The following is a 22,491-nucleotide window of genomic DNA, read 5'->3' as shown; positions in this document are numbered from 1 at the left end:
CTCCTCCCCGGCACGGACCCCCCCCATCTCCCTCCCCGGCACGAGCCCCCCATCCTCCTCCCCGGCACGGACCCCCCCCCCATCCCCATCCCCCTCCCGGCACGGACCCCATCCTCCTCCCCGGCACGGCCCCCACCCCCATCCCCCTCCCCGGCACGGGCTCCCCATCCTCCTCCCCGGCACGGACCCCCCCATCCCTCTCCCCGGCACGGACCCCATCCCCCTCCCCGGCACGGACCCCATCCTCCTCCCCGGCACGGGCCCCCCATCCTCCTCCCCGGCACGAGCCCCCCATCCTCCTCCCCGGCACGGACCCCCACCCATCCCCATCCCCCTCCCGGCACGGACCCCATCCTCCTCCCCGGCACGGCCCCCACCCCCATCCCCCTCCCCGGCACGGGTTCCCCATCCTCCTCCCCGGCACGGACCCCCCCATCCCTCTCCCCGGCACGGACCCCATCCCCCTCCCCGGCACGGACCCCATCCTCCTCCCCGGCACGGGCACCCCATCCCCCTCCCCGGCACGAACCCCATCCTCCTCCCCGGCACGGACCCCCCCCCATCCCCCTCCCCGGCACGAGCCCCCCATCCTCCTCCCCGGCACGGACCCCATCCTCCTCCCCGGCACGGACCCCCCCCCCCATCCCCATCCCCCTCCCGGCACGGACCCCATCCTCCTCCCCGGCACGGCCCCCACCCCCATCCCCCTCCCCGGCACGGGCTCCCCATCCTCCTCCCGGCACGGACCCCCCCATCCCTCTCCCCGGCACGGACCCCATCCCCCTCCCCGGCACGGACCCCATCCCCCTCCCCGGCACGGACCCCATCCTCCTCCCCGGCACGGGCCCCCCATCCCCCTCCCCGGCACGAGCCCCCCATCCTCCTCCCCGGCACGGACCCCATCCTCCTCCCCGGCACGGACCCCCACCCATCCCCATCCCCCTCCCGGCACGGACCCCATCCTCCTCCCCGGCATGGCCCCCACCCCCATCCCCCTCCCCGGCACGGGTTCCCCATCCTCCTCCCCGGCAAGGACCCCCCCATCCCTCTCCCCGACACGGACCCCATCCCCCTCCCCGGCACGGACCCCATCCTCCTCCCCGGCACGGGCCCCCATCCTCCTCCCCGGCACGGACCACATCCTCCTCCCCGGCACAGACCCCCCCCATCCCCCTCCCCGGCACGGGCCTCCCATCCCCCTCCCCGGCACGGACCCCATCCTCCTCCCCGGCACGCCCCCCATCCTCCTCCCCAGCACGGACCCCATCCCCCTCCCCGGCACGGACCCCTCCCCATCCCCCTCCCCGGCACGGACCCCCCCCCCCACCCCCCTCCCCGGCACGGACCCCATCCTCCTCCCCGGCACGGCCCCCCCCATCCCCCTCGCCGGCATGGGCCCCCCATCCTCCTCCCCGGCACGGACCCCCCCATCCTCCTCCCCGGCACGGACCCCATCCTCCTCCCCGGCACGGACCCCATCCCCCTCCCCGGCACGGACCCCCCACCCCCATCCCCCTCCCCGGCACGGACCCCATCCTCCTCCCCGGCACGGGCCCCCCATCCTCCTCCCTGGCACTGAACCCCTTCCCGGCACTCCCCCGGAGCCCAGCCCACTCTAACCACCCCCCCGCCGCACACACACACACAACCCGAGACACACCTCTCCCGACACATTCAGACTGCGGCCACGCCATCGCCTGCCCAGTGGCCAACCCCCCAGGCCGTCACTCACCTCCACGCTGGTCGGCGTGAACCTGGAGCACAGGTTGACGCCGATTAAAAGGAGGTTTGATTGACGGCGACGTGACCCGTCATCATGTTGACGGGACTTCGGCCCATCCGGACGGGAGAACATCGGCAGGCCCAAAATCGGCTGCCTTGCGCCCACCCGTGCCATTCTCCGCGGCAGCGGCGACATTAACGCCCCGCCAACTTTTCTCCCTTCGGAGACTTCGGCAACCGGCGGGGGCGGGATTCACGGCGGCCAACGGCCATTCTCCGACCCGCTGGGGGGGTCAGAGAATGATGCCCCAGATATTGAGGGATGTCAGATAAATTTTTCCAGGTGAGAACTGGGTCAAATGGAATAAGTTGAGAGGAGAAGTGAGGAGAAAAATCAGACTGGCTAGGAGAGAATAGAAAAATGAGCAGTTAACATAAAAAGGGAACGCAAAAATCTTCTACTGGCATGCAAATAGTAAGAGGTGGAATGGAATAGATCCTATTAGGGACAAAAAGAGTGATATATGCTTAGAGGTAGAATATTTAATGAGTATTTTGGACGCGATCTATTGGCCGCGTCCCGCGCGGAATCGGGACGGGACCCGGCCAGTAGATCCCGGGGGAGGCCTCTTCCAGGAGTGCAATGGCTCACCCGGCCTGATAAGATCTAACGGGATCTCATGAGATGTCTCGATCTGGACCCTGCCCACAATGGGATGGTGGATGGGGTGAAAATGGAATGGCACGAGGTACTTGGTAGGATATATGAAGGTGTTAACAAAGTGTGAATTTCAAGAAATTTCTTTACCTATCACATTAACGAAACTCGGGTGGGATTCTCCGACCCCCCGCCGGGTCGGAGAATCACTGGGGGGCGGCCGGCCGCCGAATTCTCCGGCACAGGTGATTCGGTGGGGACGGGAATCGCGCCGCGCCGGCCGGCGGGCCCCCCCCTGGCGATTCTCCAGCCCGCGATGGGCCGAAGTCCCGCTGCTGCTATGCCGGTCCCGCCGCCATGAATTCAACCACCTCCCTTACCGGCGGGACCAGGCGGCGCGAGCGGGCTCCGGGGTCCTGGGGGGGTGCGCGGGGCGATCTGGCACCGGGGGTGCCCCCACGGTAGCCAGGCCCGCGATCGGGGCCCACCGATCCGCTGGCGGGCCTGTGTCGTGGGGGCACTCTTTTACTACGCGTCGGCCGTCTAGGTCTCCGTGATGGCCAATTTGTAGGTGACCCCCCCCCCCTGCGCATGCGTGGGGATGACGTCAGCAGCCGCTGACGCTCCCGCGCAGACTCCCGCCAGCCGGCGGTGTCCCTTCGGCTCCGGCTGGCGTGGCGCCAAAGGCCTTCCACACCAGCTAGCGTGGCGCCAACCACTCCGGGGCGGGCTTAGCCCCTAAAGGTGAAATCCGCACCTTTGAGGCGGCCCGACGCCAGAGTGGTTCATGCCACTCCATCCCGCCGTGATCCCCCGCCCCGCCGGGTAGGGGAGAATCCCGCCCCTCATGTTTGCTAACATCTGTGGAAATGACTCAAAATTGCCAATTAATGTAAATGTACAATAAAGGATAATTTACCTGAGCTGATAATTTGGGTTGTAGAAGTTGTGACAGTGGCGGCTGTTGTGACAGCATCTAAGAGAAGGAGAAACACTTTAGAAATTGTTTATGATTGATGGGTAGACCAAATAAAACGCAGCACATAAACATTTCAAGAGAATAAACCCCATGGAAACCATTTTGTTTTCATTTGCCAGTTATAACTGAGATTTTGCAGTCCAATCATCTTAAAACCAAGCCTTGAATGTTGGACTTTCAGATTGTGGGCGCGATTCTCCACTCCCACGCTGGTTGGGAGAATCGCCTGGGCCGTCAAAATTTCCGGGGACGCCGGTCCGACGCCCTCCCGTGATTTTCCCAAGCGGCGGGAATGGCCTGGTCGAGTTTCGCGGGCCGCAGGCCGGAGAATCGCCGGAGACACCCAAAATGGCGATTCTCCGGCACCCTCGCTATTCTGAGGCCCGGATGGGCCGAGCGGCCAGGCCAAAACGGCGGGTTCCCCCCCGGCGCCGTCCACACCTGGTCGCTACAGTCGTGGGCGGTGCCTGAACGCTGGGGGGGCGGCTTGTGGGGGGGCGAGGGGGGATCCTGCACCGATCTTCACCTGGAATGTGTGGTGGCCTGCGATCGGTGCCCACCGATCGTCGGGCCGTCCTCTCTGAAGGAGGACCTCCTTCCTTCCGCGGCCCCGCAAGATCCGTCCCACATCTTCTTGCGGGGCGGATTTAGAGAGGACGGCAACCACGCATGCGCGGGTGATGCCCGTTATGCGGCACCGGCCGCGTCATCTATGCGGCGCCGCTTTTACACGGGCGACAAGGCCTGGCGCGTGTAGATGACGCGGCCCCGATCCTGGCCCATTGTCAGGGCCTGAATCGGTCGGGACCGGGGCCGTTCCGTGCCGTCGTGACGTCGTGAACCTGAGGGCGTTCAAGACGGCGCGGCCACTTCGGCGTGGGAGTGGAGAATCCCGCCCTGTAACTTTTTACTTTATGCTGACTATTTTAAAGATGAACTATGATCTGTCTAAAAGCACATTTTGTTTGCAAGCAAAATTTAAGCTGGAAAGAAGCCATTTCAAAGAGGAATAACAAATCGGGCGAAATTCTCCCGAAACGGCGCGATGTCCGCCGAATGGCACCCAAAACGGTGCCAATCAGATGGGCATCGCGCCGCCCCAAAGGTGTGGAATACTCCGCTTCTTTGGGGGCCGAGCCCCAACATTGAGGGGCTAGGCCGACGCCGGAGGGATTTCCGCCCCGCCAGCTGGCGGAAACGGCCTTTGTTGCCCCGCCAGCTGGCGCGGAAATGACACCTCGGGGCGGCGCATGCGCGGGAACGTCAGCGGCCGCTGAAAGTTTCCCGCGCATGCGCAGTGGAGGGAGTCTCTTCCGCCTCCGCCATGGTGGAGACCGTGGCGGAGGCGGAAGGGAAAGAGTGCCCCCACGGCACAGGCCCGCCCGCGGATCGGTGGGCCCCGATCGCGGGCCAGGCCACCGTGGGGGCACCCCCCAGGGCCAGATCGCCCCGCACCCCCCCAGGACCCCTTGAAAAGGTGGTTTAATCCACGCCGGCGGGACAGGCAATTTATTGGCGGGACTTCGGCCCATCCTGGCCGGAGAATCCAGCGGGGGGGCCCGCCAACCGGCGCGGCCCGATTCCCGCCCCCGCCGAATATCCGGTGCCGGAGACTTCGGCAACCGGCAGGGGCGGGATTCACGGCGGCCAACGGCCATTCTCCGACCCACTGGGGGCCAATGACGCCCATGAACTCACAAAATAATTGATGCATTATCAATTACGTCGAGATGAGAGTAGAGGGTAATCGAAGCTTCATTACACAGAGATGTGTGGCCTCCTACAGCTGCTGCTGAAATGGCTGCAGTTTGGCGAGCACACACATTTATACGCTTGAGGATCCAGCTGCAGGCGATCCGGCTTGATGCGGAGATCCACCTTTGTAAAATCTCTGTATAATAAATTGATGCACTATCAATTACGACGAGACGAGAGTAGAGAGTAATCGAGGATTTATTACACAGAGATGTGTGGCCTCCTACAGCTGCTGCCGAAATGGCTGCAGTTCGGTGAGCACACACATTTATACTCCACCTACTGGGCGGAGCCAGCAGGCAGGGATCTACCCCCGTACCTGTAGTACAGGGGCCTTACCGTAATACCCTCGTATGCAGTGCAGTATATACAATATAATACAACAGTCGTGACTACCACAATAATAGAATCTTATAGCCCACAAGGTGTCCATTCGGTCCATTGTGCTTGTGCTAGCTCTTTGATAGAACCTTACAATTCAGGCGAATCTGCTCTTTCCCCATAGTCCTGCAAATCTTGCCTGATTAACTATATATCCAATTCCCTTGTGAAAATTACCATTGACTGGACATCCTCCTCCCTTTCAGGCAGTACATTCCGTATTATTGGCTACCATTAGTTTAACCAGTTGTTGATTATCTCTCAATAACTTGCAACGATTGTATCACAATACTGAATCATTCAATCATTGAGACACATTAGAATGACCAGAGAATCCCTACAGTGTAGAAGGAGGCCTTTCAGCTCATGGTGCCACCGTGCCCATCGATCAGTCCAAAAACACCCTAAAATACGACTACACCATCCCCAGAACAACACTTTGTTTTAAATTGGTAAGTGCCCTTTGAGATGTTTGCTCTTTTTAGTTATGATACCCCTATAAGTGTCTACTTCCTTTCTTTGTTGTTTGATTTGCTTAAGTCGTTTTGATTTGTTTTAAAAGAGTCACGCAGCTGGACTGGAAGCCAGTTGCTGTTTTCTTGCTTGTTTGCTTGGGAGGTTCCACTATTCGACTTTAAAAAACAAACACCCAAACCACAACATACAATGAAACTAATACAAATGATTTCAAGACATTAATATGAAATTGAGATTCAGATGCTAGAAACATCTGCAGCATTCTGAGCCATCAGGGCAGCTATAATTAAACATATACAAATTTGTCAGATAAATATTCAAATGTGTTATATTTAATTAACTACTGTTGGCCTGTATCATGTTTCGACCAATTTTAAATCAAGTTAAAATTGGAGCAATAGCTTGACAGTTTTATTGAAACACTAAGCAGAAGGAGATAGAAGTGTAAATGTGTTATTTCTTTTTTTTAAATAAATTTAGAATACCCAATTATTTTTTTTCCAATTAAGGGGCAATTTAGCGTGGCCAATCCACCTAACCTGCACATCTTTGGGTTGTGGGGGGGGGGGAAACCCACGCAGGCACGGGGAGAATGTGCAAACTCCACACAGACAGTGACCCAGGGCCGGGATTCAAACCCGGGTCCTCAGTGCCGTAGGCAGCAGTGCTATTTCAAAACACAAATTACATTTTTCTACAAAGAGCTGAGGGAATTACTCTGTCCCTTAGCTGACAGGTGTACTCACCTGACCCCTCCACATTTCTCAGGTCTCGCCAGGTTCTGCAGCGGCAGCCTGGTAATTCTGAGCATGGTGGCTGTATGGAATTGTGCAACGATTTTAATTGTATTCTTTGTGCAAATGTGATGTGCAATTGTTAGGCCGACTTCCCTTACATTGATGAGGATTTTCAGAATCATTTCCAAACTGCCCTTAGGGATTTCAGGCAGCTCATCTCAGAAAGGCCCGACTGATCACCTGTCATCTGTGAGGAGGTCGGTGTCCATAGTGTGTCTCCTGTAAGACCCAATAGTGTGGCTCTAAAGGATAATGATGCCAGAGGGCCCAGTCACCTTCAACTGTTAACTTTCTCGCAAATTCCGCAATAATTTAAACAACCTTGTCCCCAGGATCTGGGTGGGAATCATAGGGAGGCCCATATGAAGACCGAATGTCTTGCCCTGCCCCACTTTTAAAAATGTTGTCGACACCTCCCACTGCCTTGGAAAGCGGGCAGCATAATCAAAAATGCCTCCCACTCAGCTTACTCACTCTTCCAACCTCTTCCATCGGGCAGGTGATACAAAAGTTTGAGAACACGCACTAACAGATTCAAAAACAGTTACCAGACTCATGGATGACCCTCTTATGGAATGAATTGATCTCTCCATGCACCTTCTCTATTGAGTAGTGGTACATTCTGTATGTTTCCCCCGATGTGTATGTCTATGTATTTACATTGTATATCTATTGCATGTTTTATTTTTTTTCATGTATGGGACTATCTGTCTGGACTGTACGCAGAACAATACTTTTCACTGTACCTCGGTACACGTGACAATAAATCCAAATCCAAGTTTACAAAAGGTTCTTGTCATTGTTATGGAGTTGTATTGATGTCAAACATTAAATTTCAATTTCAACTGCAAGACTCTATTTTAATAATGCAATTTCAACTGTTAAAACAAAAGCATTGTTTTAAGATGGTTGTCACAGGTCTCTTGACATCTTTACAATACAATGGGCTTTCTGCTAGAAAAAGAGGAAGTGAGAGCACTTAACTGCTTTTGATGTGGTCAAGAGCTGTCAGTCATAGACAATGTTTATAAACATTGTGCTTAGTTTCACAGCAGGCTACATGAGATCCATTCAAGCCTCAAGGGAAATGAAATTAAACAATCCAGACAGCTGGCTGTCTAGAAGTTGTCAATAACAGCCGAGTATAAGTAATTTCTCATTGATGCGATTGAAAGCCTTGCAGATCAAAGATCTGAGGGATTTAAACCCTGGAGATGTGATTTTTGCTTTCTAAGAATTTACAGCTGCTGAGTTGTCTGCCTGAAGCAGCAGGTGTAGAGGACAGGTGAGTTTTATAGCAGTGATTCTTTTCACTGCCTGTCTGGACTGCTCTCTGATTTCCAGGCAGGGGTCTCTATATTGGGGGCGATCTGTTATGGGGGGTCTCTGTTGGGAGGGCTCAGTTATAGGGGTCTCTAGTGGGGGCTCTGTTATAGGGGGTGTCTGATGGATGCTCTGTTATGAGGGTCTCGTGGAGGTCTCTGTAATGAGGGCCTCTGGGGAAGGCTCTGTTATGGAGGTCTCTGCTGGAGGCTTTGTTATGGGGGGTCTCTGATGGGGGTCTCTGTTAAGCGGGGTCTCTGGTGGGGTTTGGTGGGGGGTTCAGGATACCCTCAAATTGTGGGGAGGGGTGACACAGAAAATTCCATGGTGGGGGGGGGCGGAATTGCATTGCAGGGGGGAGTGGGGCCAGTCACTTGCTATCAATGCTGTGCACCCAAAGTGGTGGACCGATAGCTGGGTTCACGAGGGAATCCCTTGCAATCCCTGCCATACATAGATTTGCATGGCAAAGCATGTTCAATCGTCTCTGGGCGCTGCTCCCAGCATAAGCACAAATCAGAGGCGATTCACCTCCAGTGGGAGAACATGGGGCTGGATTCTCCGATCGCAGAATCCAAAATCGCTTTCGGCGATCGGCCGGAGAATCCATTTTTACGCCGGAATCGGCGGCAGTGCCGTTTTTCCGATTCTCCGCCGCTTCAAGAACAGTGCACTCAAAGAGTATGCCGCACACTGTCGGGACAGCCTCAGGACCTCACCTGAGGCCCTTTTCCGATGCTCTGCCCCCGATGGGCTGAGTCCCCGACGGCGCGGGGCACGTGACCTCTCACTTTTCAAGGACCTCGCGTGACGGCTGCAGACTGCTGTCACAGTCAGGGGGGAGCCGTTCCGCTGGGGGGGTGGGGGGGGGGGGCTTTGGCGGGGGCTAGGGGGACTGGTGGGGAGTGGTCCAGGTATGGTAAATGGGGCTACAGTGGGGCAGTTTTTGGCAGGCCGGATCGCCATGTTGTACGGCGCGGCCACACAGGCCTCCGCGTGTGCATGCGCGGCCATGGTCTCGGCCATTCTGCATTGGCATCGGCAAGTAAAGCCGGGGACACGGCTGCTAGCCCACCACCGGACGGAGCATTGGTGCGGGGGCAGCGCTGACTTTTTGGTCGTAAGGCCAGATGGATCCTGTGTACATAGCCGCAGAATCGGCGAATCCAGGTCATAGTTTCCCAAAGTGAGAATCCAGTCCCAGAAGTGATGGCTTAGATACTTAGACCATAACACAGTAGCCAAGGTCTGTCCAGATATGAGCTAATCAACTCCTTTCTGAGGAATCATTAGGGAGAGAGAGGTCATGTGATCAGAATCACCATTTTGAAATGTCTTTTCTTCGAAAACCCTGTTTGTTAGAGGAACATCCGAAGGCAGCAAAAAGCTGTTTGCCTCTCATTTTTGACTGAGTTAGACCCTGCCTGTTCATATTGGACAGCAGACAGACAAATTCGAAAGAAGGCATCAAATTACAAAGCAACATTTCCAGGAAAACCCCCCAAAGATTACCACTTTGGGAACTGCCTCAGCCACAAAAATCAGCAAAGGACTATTTATGCTTTTGCCTTTTATCATTGAATCTTAATTTGGCCAAATGTTTACCCCACCTATCTTGCAATTGTATTTTTGCATGTGTGTGTGTGTGTTGCAACAAAAGGGATGTGTGTTTACCTTTTATAATATTTTAACTATCTTTACCTGGGTGGGTTCTTAGCACAATAAAACGCTGATGCGTTTAAACTCAAGAAAGCCAGTCTGACTGAGTTCTTTACAATCAGCACATTGACAATTGAGCACATACACTGAATTGGCAATATCATGCCCTTTTTAAATTCAAACCTTCATTAGAACCAACCGGGGATTGGGAAACGAGAGGAGTCAGTTTGCTTCTCCTCGGCTAGCTGTAATATCATCAAGTATGAAATCAGTTCCAAACTGTTGAAAGCAGGGAAATAACAACAATTAGCCAAACAAATTCACACCTACTGTGAATCTCCAATTCAAGAAGCTAACTTGTGTGTGTAAGCAGAAGGCATGTACATGGTCCTTAATGAATACCTGGGGTGGGATTCTCCGATATCGGCGCGATGTCCGCCGACCGGCGCCAAAAACGGCACAAATCAGTCCGGAATCGCGCCGTCCCAAAGATGCGGAAGTCTCCGCATCTTGAGCGGCCGAGCCCTCACCTTGAGGGGCTAGGCCCGCGCCGGACTGATTTCCGCCCCGCCAGCTGGCGGGAAAGGTCTTTGGTGCACCGCCAGCTGGCGCAAAACTGACTTTGCCGGGCGGCGCATGCGCGGGAGCGTCAGCGGCCGCTCACGGCATCCCCGGGCATGCGCAGCGGAAGGAAAAGAGTGCCCCCACGGCACAGGCCCGCCCGCGGATCGGTGGGCCCCGATCGCGGGCCAGGCCACCGTGGGGGCACCCCACGGGGCCAGATCGCCCCGCGCCCCCCCCCCCAGGACCCCGGAGCCCGCCCGCACCGCCGTGTCCCGCCGTCTCAAAGGTGGTTCAATCCAGGCCGGCTGGCGTGGGTTGACAGCGGCGGGACTTCGGCCCATCGCGGGCCGGAGAATCGCCGGGGGGCCCCGCCAACCGGCACAGAGCAATTCCCGCCCCCGCCGAATATCCGGTGCCGGAGAATTTGGCAACCGGCGGGGGCGGGATTCACGCCAGCCCCGGCGATTCTCCGACCTGGCGGGGGGTCAGAGAATCCCGTTCCTTGTGTCTGCCTTCAAAAAAGAGGGGTAGCATTACAGACGTATTGCACGGGCTTGGAGGGCCCAAGGGCCTGTTCCTATGCTGCACATTTCTTTGTTCTGTACATTTATTTGTTGTAGCTAAGAAGCAAGTGTGTGCAATATTGGATGATCTAAACTTAGTGAAGGAAATCCATAGACTCAATCCATAGACTTCCTAAAGTGCAGAAGGAAGTTATTCAACCCATCAAGTCTGCACTAACCCTCTGAAAGACCACCCTCCAATGGTCCACCCCCCTACCCTATTCCCTTAATTCCACCTCGTTGACATATCTTTGGACACTAAGGGGCAATTTTAGCATGGCCAATCCACCTAGCTTATGCATGTTTGGACTGTGGGAGGAAATCGCAGCACCTGGCAGCATGGTAGCACACGTGGCTAGCACTGTGGCTTCACAGTGCCAGGGTCCCAGGTTCGATTCCCCGATGGGTCATCGTCTGTGCAGAGTCTGCACATTCTCCCCGTGTCTGCGTGGGTTTCCTCCGGGTGCTCCGGTTTCCTCCCACAGTCCAAAGACGTGCAGGTTAGGTGGACTGGCCATGATAAATTGCCCTTAGTGACCAAAAAAGGCTAGATGGGGTTATTGGGTTATGGGGATAGGGTGGAAGTCTTAAGTGGGCTTAAGTGGGTCGGTGCAGACTCGATGGGCCGAATGGCCTCCTTCTGCACTGTATGTTCTATGAAACCCACGCAAGCACAGAGAATGGACAAAACTCCACAGTTGTCACCCAAGGCCAAAATCAAATCTGGGGCCCTGGCGCTGTGAGGCAACAGTGCTAACCACTGTGCCACCATGCCATTAAGGAGTTTGGTATCTCTGGTCTCCAGACCCAGATGGAATGCATTTGAGGCTGTTGCAAGAAGCAAGGGAGGAAATAGTGAATGTTCCGACCATCATTTTCCAATTGTCCATAGTTACAGGTGTTCGTGAAAGAAGACTGGAGGGCTGCTAACGTTTGTGTCCTGGTTAAACAAGAGTCAACACTGGATCAACTGTTCCAGTTCAGGCTACTACAAACTGCAGCAGCAAGTATTTAACAGCAAAGACCTCTGGAAGAGCAGCAAAGACCTTCGGGCAGCACGGTAGCATTGTGGATAGCACAATTGCTTCACAGCTCCAGGGTCTCAGGTTCGATTCCGGCTTGGGTCACTGTCTGTGCGGAGTCTGCACGTCCTCCCCGTGTGTGCGTGGGTTTCCTCCGGGTGCTCCGGTTTCCTCCCACAGTCCAAAGATGTGCAGGTTAGGTGGATTGGCCATGATAAATTGCCCTTAGTGTCCAAAATTGCCCTTAGTGTTGGGTGGGGTTATTGGGTTATGGGGATAAGTGGAGGTGTTGACCTTGGGTAGGGTGCTCTTTCCAAGAGCCGGTGCAGACTCGATGGGCTGAATGGCCTCCTTCTGCACTGTAAATTCTATAAATTCTATGAAATCTATGAAGTCAATAAATGTCCTCATGTACAAAGCACTTGTCACCACACTCCTGTACTGCAGTGAGACCTGGACTATGCATCCGTGACACATAGGAGCGTAATGTGTTTGCATTATCCTGCTGATCCAATATCCTGCTGAACCAATAGAACCTTCTTGAAGCAGGTCCACAAGCATTCAGACAAAACTCCAGCAAATTCAACTTCTGATGACTGAAAACCGTCTCCCACCAGGTCCTGTTTTCTCCACTTTCAAACAGCCCAGGTTCCAGAGGAGGACAAAGGAAACACTTCAAAGACACTCTGCAGTTCTACTTGAAGTGCAGTGCCATCATGATTGGGAAAAGCATATTACCAATTGTTCAGAATGGCAATAATTTATCCATCAAGTTGCGTCAATGCTTTGAGTCCCAACGCCACAATGATGGGGCAGAGTGGCGGCAGAGGGTAAAGGAGAGGGAATCCCATCCTGCACTCCAGGGGCGTCATTCTCCGACCCCCCGCCGGGTCGGAGAATGACCGTAGGCCGCCATGAATCCCGCCCCCGCCCCCGCCGAAGTCTCCGGTACCGGAGATTGGGCGGGGGCGGGAATCGGGCCGCGCCGGTTGGCGGGACCCCCCGCTGGATTCTCCGGCCCGGATGGGCCGAAGTCCCGCCCAGAAATTGCCTGTCCCGCCGGCGTAAATCAAACCTGGTATTTACCGGCGGGACAAGGCGGCGTGGGCGGGCTCCGGGGTCCTGGGAGGGGTGAGGGGCGATCTGGCCCCGGGGGGTGCCCCCACGGTGGCCTGGCCCGCGATCGGGGCCCACCGATCCGCGGGCGGGCCTGTGCCGTGGGGGCACTCTTTCCCTTCCGCCTCCGCCACGGTCTCCACCATGGCAGAGGCGGAAGAGACTCCCTCCACTGCGCATGCGCGGGAAACAGTCGGCGGACATCGCGCTGTTTGGGGAGAATTTCGCCCATGATCACACTGGAAAGATACAGAGGAGTTTTATCAGAATATTGCCAGGTAGGTGAATTCTAGTTATGAGGAAAGATTTGATAAGCTGTAAAGCAGGGGTGGCTTATTTGGAACAGAGGACGCTGAGGGAAGATTTAATTAAGGGGTATGGAATTATGTGGGGAAATGAAATGAAAATGAAATGAAATGAAATGAAAATGAAATGAAATGAAATGAAACTAGAGAGAATAAATAGAGAGGACCTATATCCCTTAGTAGAGTAGTCAATAACCAGGTCAATAACGTAATTGGCAGAAGGTGTTAAGAAATTGTTTCACCTAGAGGGTTTCCTTTGTTATTTATTTGTCCTTGTGAGCGGAGCAATAGTAACAAGGCCGGCATTTATTGTCTATCCCAAATTTCCCTTGAGAAGGTGGTGGTGAGCCACATTCTTGAATTGCTGCAGTCCATATGGTGTAGGTACACCCACAGTGCTGTTAGGGAGTGAGTTCCAGAATTTGAACCCTACAACAGTGAAAGAACAGTGATATGGGAGCCAAAAGAGAAAATGCTGGAAAATCTCAGCAGGTCTGGCAGCATCTGTAGGGAGAGAAAAGAGCTAACGTTTCGAGTCCAGATGACCCTTTGTCAAAGCTAAAAGGCATAGAAAGTGGGAGATATTTATACTGTAGGGTGAGGGAATGAAAGGTGAGTCATTGCTACAGAAACCAAGGGAAAAGAGTGCTAATAGCAGTCCCCAGAGAGTATAAAAGGTGTGAAAGGCCATACAGCAGAGAAACTAAAACCAGAGGGTAAGCTGTGACAGATGTAGATGTGGGAGGTAGGGGGTACATGGATGGGAGAGAGGTAAAAAGAGAAAAAGGGAGAAGGGGAAGGTAAGGAACAGGGGGACAAAATAATAATATAATGTAATAATATAATATAATAATCTGTATTGTCACAAGTAGGCTTACATTAACACTGCAATGAAGTTACTGTGAAAAGCCCCTAGTTGCCACATTCCGGCGCCTGTTCGGGTACACAGAGGGCGAATTCAGAATATCCAATTCACCGAACAGCACGTCTTTCGGGACTTGTGGGAGGAAACCGGAGCACCCGGAGGAAATAGGGGGAAAGAATGCGGGGAGGAATATATATAAAAAAAGACAAGAAAGAAATAAAAGGTAAAAGACAATTAAAATGAAATGGGATAAAAACAAGGGGTCGAGGTGGGATCGAGCTAATCATCTGAAGTTGTTGAATTCGATGTTGAGACCGGAAGGCAAATAGATGACATGCGGTTCCTCCAGTTTGCTTCATTGGAACATTGCAGCAGGCCAAGGACAGACATGTGGTCATGGGAGCAAGGTTTTGTGTTAAAATGGCAAGCAACGGGAAGGTCAGGGTCCTGAATGTGCACAGACCGAAGGTGCTCAGCAAAGCGATCACCTTCTTTTCTCTCCCTACAGAAGCTGCCAGACCTGGTGTGATTTTCCAGCATTTTCTCTTTTGGTTTCAGATTCCAGCATCAGCAGTAATTTGCTTTTATCCAGTGAAATGGGAACGGTGAATGACTTGGAGGGGAACTTGCTGCTATATTCCTTCTAGGTGGTAAAGTCACAGGTTCGGAAGGTGCTGTTGAAAGAGGCTTGGCCAGTTGCTGCAAGTGCATCTTGTCGATGGTGCATACTGTTTCCACTGTGTGCGGTGATGGAGGGAATGAATGTTTAAGGTGCTGGATGGAATGCCGATTAAGCTTTGTCCTGGATGCTGCCAAGTTTCTTGAGTGCCATTGGAGCTGCAGTCATCCAGGCAAGTGGGGAGATTCTTTGCAATACCTGACGTGCCTGCATAAATGATGTACCAGCCTCAGGGAATGATGAGGTGTAATCATTGTCTGGAACTAACTACCGGAAAGGATGTTAAAGGTGGAAACCTTTATTGCATCTCAAGAGTACTTGGACACTTGAAATATTTGATGTGCCGTAATCAACAGGACCTTGGATCAAGAGCTTTTTTTGCATTCTTTCATGGGATGTCCATGTTGCTGGAAATGATACCAGTTGCTGCCCACCTCTACTTGCCCTTAAGAAAGTGGGTAGTGGGAACAAAGCAGCAAATGGAGTGTGAGCAGGGTCGGAATCAAAGCAGTAAGCAGGGTGTGAATGGGGTATTGAGCAGAGCTGGGACAAAGCAGTGAGCAGGATGGGGGGCAAAGCAGTGATCATTGTGTGAGTGGGGTAGTGATTGGGGCTGGGACAAAGCAGTGAGTGAGGTGCGAGCGTGGTGATCAAGTGGCAAACAGGGCAGGGAGTGAAGTGAGCAAATGGGTGATGCACCTTCAATGGGCTCACACGATCATTTCAGCAGCACCGTGCATGTGCCTAACAGTAGAAGGTGAGCCGACATCTGCAAGCGCACAATGATGATTTTAGTGACACTGACATCTTGTTGCGGTGTGGTGGCAGGAGAGACAGTGTTGACAGAAATGTAAAAACAACGAGCGCTAATTTATAGATTGATGCACGATCAATTGCACAAAGACTAAAGTTGGGTACAACTGTGGATTTATTACAGTCAGATACGTGTCCTCCTGCTACAGCTGGCGAAATGGCAGGGCACCGGAGGTCGTGCATATTTATACAGTTCTCCCTGGGCGGAGCCAGCCGGCAGGGGCTACCGGCGAACCTGTAGTGCAGGTCCTACCTTACACCTCCTATTACAGTGGATCACCACATTCACTCCCTGTTAAAAATGAGTCCGGCGGGGGTGACGTGAAACTATATACAATTAGAGCAATTATGTACAGTGGTAGGGAAAGAAAAGTCCATGTTGACGGTCCGGAGTCCGTCAAAGGTTCAGCCGGTCCGGTGCTTTGGTACTTCGTTGGGAGCGACGTAACGGTGGCGGCGAGGCCAGTGCTGGCGGTGATGGAGGTGGCACCGATGGCGGTGGTGGCGGTGCTGATGCTGGCCAGTCATCGGGGAATTCCGGGAGTGTGCAGAAGTCCTCTTCGTCCTCTTCTGCGGAAAAGGGGAGGGGGGGGTGGTCTGGTGGGGTCAATATTGGCGGCGCGGTGGGAGGTGGGGGGGGGGGGCGCATTGGTGGGGACGTGTGTTGGGGTGGAACCTGACGGTGTCAGGTCCCTGAGTGAGACAGTATCTTGGCGGCCGTCGGGGAACTCAACGTAGGCATATTGAGGGTTGGCGTGGAGCAGGTGAACCCTGTCCACCAAGGAGTCCGCCTTGTGGAGTCGGATGTGCCTACGGAGAAGGACTGGTTCTGGAGCTGCGAGCCAAGTCGGGAGTGCCACCCCAGATGTGGATTTCCGGGGGAAGGTAAAAACACGTTTATGGAATGTGTTATTAGTGGCGGTGCACAATAGTGACCGGATGGAGTGCAGAGCGTCAGGGAGGACCTCCTGCCAGCGAGAGGCTGGGAGGTTCCTGGACCTTAGAGCCAGCTGGACGGCCCTCCAAACCGTCCCATTCTCCCGTTCTACTTGCCCATTTCCCCGGGGGTTATAGCTGGTCGTCCTGCTCGAGGCGATACCCCTGCTGAGCAGGAACTGACGCAGCTCATCGCTCATGAATGAGGATCCCCTGTCACTGTGGATGCAGGCGGGGAAACCGAACAGGGCGAAGATGGTGCTGAGGGCCTTGATGACAGTGGCAGACGTCATATCGGGGCATGGGATGGCGAAGGGAAATTTGGAGTACTCGTCGACCACACTGAGAATGTACGTGTTATGGTCGGTGGAGGGGAGGGGCCCTTTGAAATCCACGCTGAGGCGTTCAAAGGGGTGGGAAGCCTTCACCAGGCGCGCACAGTCCGGCCAGTAGAAGTGCGGCTCGCACTCCGCACAGACCTGGCAGTCCCTGCTTCCTCGACGGAGTAAGGCAGATTGCGAGCTTTGACCAAATGGTACAATCGAGTGACCCCTGGGTGACAAAGGCTGTCGTGTAGGGCCCAGAGTTGGTCCACTTGTGCGCTGGCACATTGTAGCGCACAATGACTTACGAGAGAGACGGGTAGTGATGAAGTCGATGAGGCTTTATTAAGCGAGACTTGTCCCCAGCAGTTCAGCAACAGAATGAAGCGGCGGGGAGAAGCTCGGGTTCTTATACTCCGCCTTCAGGGCGGAGCCAGGAGTCAACAGCCAACCAGGACCCGGGATCTATCAGCCAATAGCATCACGGCTTCACAGTCCCACATGACCCCTAATACATACCACCACATTCACCCCTTGTTAAAAAGGAACCCGGCGGGGTGGTGGTTCGCATGGTGGTAGAGGTTTACAAGGCTGGTCCTGGGAGGAAAATTACGGGCATGTTATTACAGTTTTAGCCCTACACTGGGCTATGTACAAGGTTTGTGAAACTATTTACAATATTAGTAAGAGAAAATTTTTTTATTTATTTTTTGTTACAATCCAACAACATTCTTGGTGTGACGCCGATGCCATGAGTCGAGCGGGCGGTCTGGTCTTCCTCGTCGATCGCCTCAGCCCCGGTGGTGGTGCAGGTGCTTGTTCAGGCGTTGTCGTCTCCGGGAGCGTTTCGGTGTTCGTTCCTGTTTCACTCCCGGGAGGGCACGGGAGGAGGACCGATCCTCCCGGGAAGGGGGCGGTCGCGGGGTGCGCCGGTGGTAGGGAGGGGATGATCGGTGTCGGGGGTGTGTGTGTGTTGCCGGCGGGCGCCAGGTCCCGCAGGGAGACCGTGTCCTGTCGGCCGTTGGGGTACGCAGTACATAGGCGTACTGCGGGTTCGCGTGGAGAAGGTGAACCCTCTCGACCAACGGGTCCGATTTGTGCGCCCGCACATGTTTCCGGAGCAAGATGGGTCCTGGGGCCGCCAGCCAGGTTGGCAGCGATGTTCCGGAGGAGGACTTCCTGGGGAAGACAAGGAGGCGCTCATGAGGCGTTTGGTTAGTGGTGGTACACAGCAGCGACCGGATGGAGTGGAGAGCGTCCGGGAGGACCTCCTGCCAGCGGGAAACTGGGAGATCCCTGGACCGTAGGGCCAGTAGGACAGTCTTCCAGACCGTGCCGTTCTCCCTCTCTACTTGCCCGTTCCCCCGGGGGTTGCAGCTGGTCGTCCTGCTCGAGGCTATGCCCTTGCTGAGCAGGAACTGGCACAGCTCGTCACTCATGAAGGAGGACCCCCTGTCGCTATGGATATATGCGGGGCAACCGAACAGTGTGAATATGGTGCCAAGGGCTTTAATGACTGTGGCCGCTGTCATGTCGGGGCAGGGGATGGCGAAGGGGAAACGGGAGTACTCGTCCACCACGTTCAGGAAGTTTGTGTTGCGGTCAGTGGAGGGGAGGGGCCCTTTGAAATCCAGACTGAGGCGTTCAAAGGGGCGGGAAGCCTTGATCAGGTGTGCTCTATCCGGCCTGAAAAAGTGCGGTTTGCACTCCGCGCAGATGTGGCAGTTCCTGGTGACTGTACGGACCTCCTCCACAGAGTAGGGGAGGTTGAGGGACTTTATGAAATGGTAGAACCGAGTGACCCCCGGGTGGCAGAGGTCCTCGTGGAGGGCTTGGAGACGGTCTATTTGTGCGTTGGCACATGTGCCGCGGGATAGGGTATCGGACGGCTCGTCCAGCTTTCCGGGACGGTACAAGACCTCGTAGTTGAAGGTGGAGAGCTCGATCCTCCACCTTAAGATCTTGTCATTTTAAATTTTGCCCCGCTGTGCATTATCGAACATGAAGGCTACCGACCGTTGGTCGGTGAAGAGAGTGAATCTCCTGCCGGCCAGGTAATGCCTCCAATGTCGCACAGCTTCCACTATGGCTTAGGCTTCCTTTTCCACTGAGGAGTGGCGGATTTCTGAGGCGTGGAGGGTTCGGGAGAAAAAGGCCACGGGTCTGCCCGCTTGGTTAAGGGTGGCCGCCAGAGCTGCGTCGGATACGTCGCTCTCGACCTGGAAGGGGAGGGACTCGTCGATGGCGCGCATCGTGGCCTTTGCGATATCCGCTTTGATGCGGCTGAAGGCCTGGCGAGCCTCTGTCGACAGGGGGAAGGTAGTGGTCTGTATTAGCGGGCGGGCCTTGTCTGCATACTGGGGGACCCACTGGGCGTAATATGAAAAGAACCCCAGGCAACGTTTCAGGGCTTTGGAGCAGTGGGGGAGGGGAAATTCCATAAGGGAGCGCATGCGTTCGGGGTCGGGGCCTATTATCCCATTGCGCACTACGTATCCCAGGATGGCCAACCGGTTTGTGCTAAAAACGCACTTTTCCTCGTTGTATGCGAGGTTCAAGGCGTTAGCGGTCTGGAGGAATTTTTGGAGGTTGGCGTCGTGGTCCTGCTGATCGTGGCCGCAGATGGTTACGTTGTCGAGATACGGGAACGTGGCCTGCAACCCGTGCTGGTCAACCATTCGGTCCATCTCCTGTTGGAAGACCGAGACCCCGTTCGTGACACCAAATGGGACCCTTAGGAAGTGGTATAGATGCCCGTCTGCCTCGAAGGCTGTGTACTTGCGGTCACCTGGGCGGTTGGGGAGTTGGTGGTAGGCGGACTTGAGGTCCACGGTGGAGAAAACCTTATACTGGGCAATCCGATTTACCATGTTGGATATGCGGGGGAGAGGGTACGCATCTAGCTGTGTGTACCTGTTGATGGTCTGGCTATAGTCTATGACCATCCTTTGCTTCTCCCCGGTCTTTACTACTACCACCTGAGCTCTCCAGGGACTATTGCTGGCCTGGATTATGCCTTCCTTCAGCAACCGCTGGACTTCAGACCGAATAAATATCCGGTCCTGGGCGCTGTACCGTCTGCTCCTAGTGGCGACGGGTTTGCAATCCGGGGTGACGTTTGCAGACAAGGACGGCGGTTCAACCTTGAGAGTTGCGAGGCCGCAGGTAGTGAGTGGGGGTATTGGGCCGCCGAATTGAAATGTTAGGCTCTGCAGGTTACACTGGAAATCTAATCCCAGTAATGTGGGCGCGCAGAGTTGGGGACGGACGTAGAGCCTGTAGTTTTTAAACTCCCTCCCTTGCTCCGTTAGGTTCGCGATGCAGAACCCTTTGATCTCTACGGAGTGGGATCCTGCAGCTAGGGAAATCTTTTGCGTACTTGGATGGATGGTCAGAAAACAGCGTCTTACCGTGTCGGGGTGAATGAAACTTTCTGTGCTCCCGGAGTCGATCAAGCATGATGTCTCGTGTCCGTTGATCAGCACCGTTGTTGTCGTCGTCTGGAGCGTCCGGGGCCGTGATTGATCCAGAGTCACCGAAGCCAGTCGTGGTCGTAGTGTCGCGGCGTCTTCTTCGGACCCCATGGAGCTGTCGATGCTGGGGTACTTTGTTGTCATCCAAGATGGCGGCGTCCATGAATCGCACGCGGCCGGGGGTGGACAAAATGGCCGCCCCCATGGATCGCACGTGGTCGGGGGTGGACAAAATGGCCACCCCCATGAATCGCACGTGGCTGGGGGGTCACCAGATGGCGGCGCCCATCCTCCCCTCGTGGAGTCCGGGACCCAAAATGGCGGCGCCCGTGGGTCGCACGTGGGGCGCTGGGGGGGTTGGGGAGCGTTTGGGCTATGCTGGGCTCGTTCTTCTCCGGGGATTGCGGCGACCCCCCGGGACCGGCACACAGCCGCGTAATGGCCCTTCTTGTCGCAGCTTTTACAAATAGCTGTGCGGGCCGGGCAGCGCTGCCGGGGGTGTTTCGCTTGCCCGCAGAAATAGCAGCGGGCCCCCCCGGGATGGTCTGGCGCTTTAACCGTGCAAGCCTGTGAAGGAGGGGGGGGGGGGGTTGTCGCGACGGGGGTCCACGGAGCCCAAGGGGCTGCCGCGCGGTCGGGGCCATAGGCGCGGGCGTTTTGCGAGGCCACATCTAGGGAAGCTGCAATGGCCCGTGCCTCTGAGAGTCCTAGTGACTCTCTTTCTAAAAGTCTTTGGCGGATTTGGGGAGAGTTCATACCTGCCACAAACGCATCGCAAATTAGCATGTCCGTGTGTTCGATCGCGTTCACCGGCAGGCAGCTGCAGCCCCGTCCCAAAATTAGCAGCGCGGCGTAGAATTCTTCTAGCGATTCTCCGGGACTTTGCCGTCTCGTTGCGAGTTGGTAGCGCGCGTAGACCTGGTTCACGGGGCGAACGTAGATGCTCTTCAGTGCTGCGAGCGCCGTCGGGAAATCCTCTGCGTCTTCTATGAGAGGGTAAAGTTCCGGGCTTACCCTCGAATGCAGGACCTGCATTTTCTGGTCTTCTGTGATCCGGCCGGGGGCCGTTCGGAGGTAGCCTTCAAAACATGCTTGCCAGTGTTTAAATACTGCTGCCGAGTTCGCTGCGTGGGGGCTGATTCACAGGCATTCCGTGGCGATCCGGAGCTCCATAGTCCTTTAAGCTCGCTTAATAAATTGTAGCGCACAATGACTTACGAGAGAGACGAGTAGTGATGAAGTCGATGAGGCTTTATTAAGCGAGACTTGTTCCCAGCAGTTCAGCAACAGAATGAAGCGGCGGGGAGAAGCTCGGGTTCTTATACTCCGCCTTCAGGGCGGAGCCAGGAGTCAACAGCCAACCAGGACCCGGGATCTGTCAGCCAATAGCATCACGGCTTCACAGTCCCACATTACCCCTAATACATACCACCACACACATGTACCTCGGGAGAGGGCGTCTGGGGGCTCATTGAATTTACCGGGGCGATACAAGATCTTGTAATTATAGGTGGAGAGCGCGATTCTCCACCGCAAGATTTTATCGTTTTTGATCTTGCCCTGCTGTGTGTTATTGAACATGAAGGCTACCGACCGTAGGTCCGTAAGGAGAGTGAATCTCTTACCGGCCAGGTAATGCCTCCAATGCCGCACAGCTTCAACGATAGCTTGGGCCTCCTTTTCGACGGATGAGTGTCGAATTTCAGAGGCATGATGGGTGCGGGAAAAGAATGCCACGGGTCTGCCTGCCTGGTTTAGAGTGGCGGCAAGGGTGACGTCTGAAGTGTCGCTTTCTACTTGGAAAGGCAGTGACTCGTCCACTGCGCGCATCCCGGCCTTGGCGATGTCTGCTCTGATGCGGGCGAAAGCATGTTGTACCTCGGCCACGAGGGGGAATTGGGTGGAATGGATGAGTGGGCGGGCCTTGTCCGCTTAGTTTGGGACCCACTGAGCGTAGTAGGAAAAGAATCCCAGGCAGCGTTTGAGGGCCTTGGGGCAATGGGGGAGGGGAAGTTCCATCAGGGGCGCATGCGGTCGGGGTCGGGCCCGAGAAGTCCGTTTTGGACTATATAGCCGAGAAT

At 55.2% G+C, this 22,491-nt stretch overlaps 1 protein-coding gene across 6 annotated transcripts in view; it reads right to left on the bottom strand.

Moving 5' to 3' along the window:
• The window catches only part of LOC140429730 (transmembrane protease serine 11B-like), a 142,282-nt gene that overhangs the window by 46,539 nt on the left and 73,252 nt on the right, over positions 1-22,491 (bottom strand). For 5 of the 6 annotated variants that reach the window (XM_072517068.1, XM_072517073.1, XM_072517069.1 and 2 more), the window contains one exon: positions 3,300-3,356. The exons of the other annotated variant lie outside the window; for it this stretch is intronic. In XM_072517068.1, the coding sequence (XP_072373169.1) occupies positions 3,300-3,356 (57 nt within the window). The remainder of the gene's footprint in view (positions 1-3,299; positions 3,357-22,491) is intronic. 6 annotated transcript variants of the gene reach the window in all.

Source organism: Scyliorhinus torazame, chromosome 9, assembly GCF_047496885.1.
Source record: "Scyliorhinus torazame isolate Kashiwa2021f chromosome 9, sScyTor2.1, whole genome shotgun sequence".
Lineage (NCBI taxonomy): Eukaryota > Metazoa > Chordata > Chondrichthyes > Carcharhiniformes > Scyliorhinidae > Scyliorhinus > Scyliorhinus torazame.
The sequence above is the reverse complement of the archived record's forward strand: the minus strand, read 5'-3'. Positions and strand labels throughout refer to the sequence as shown.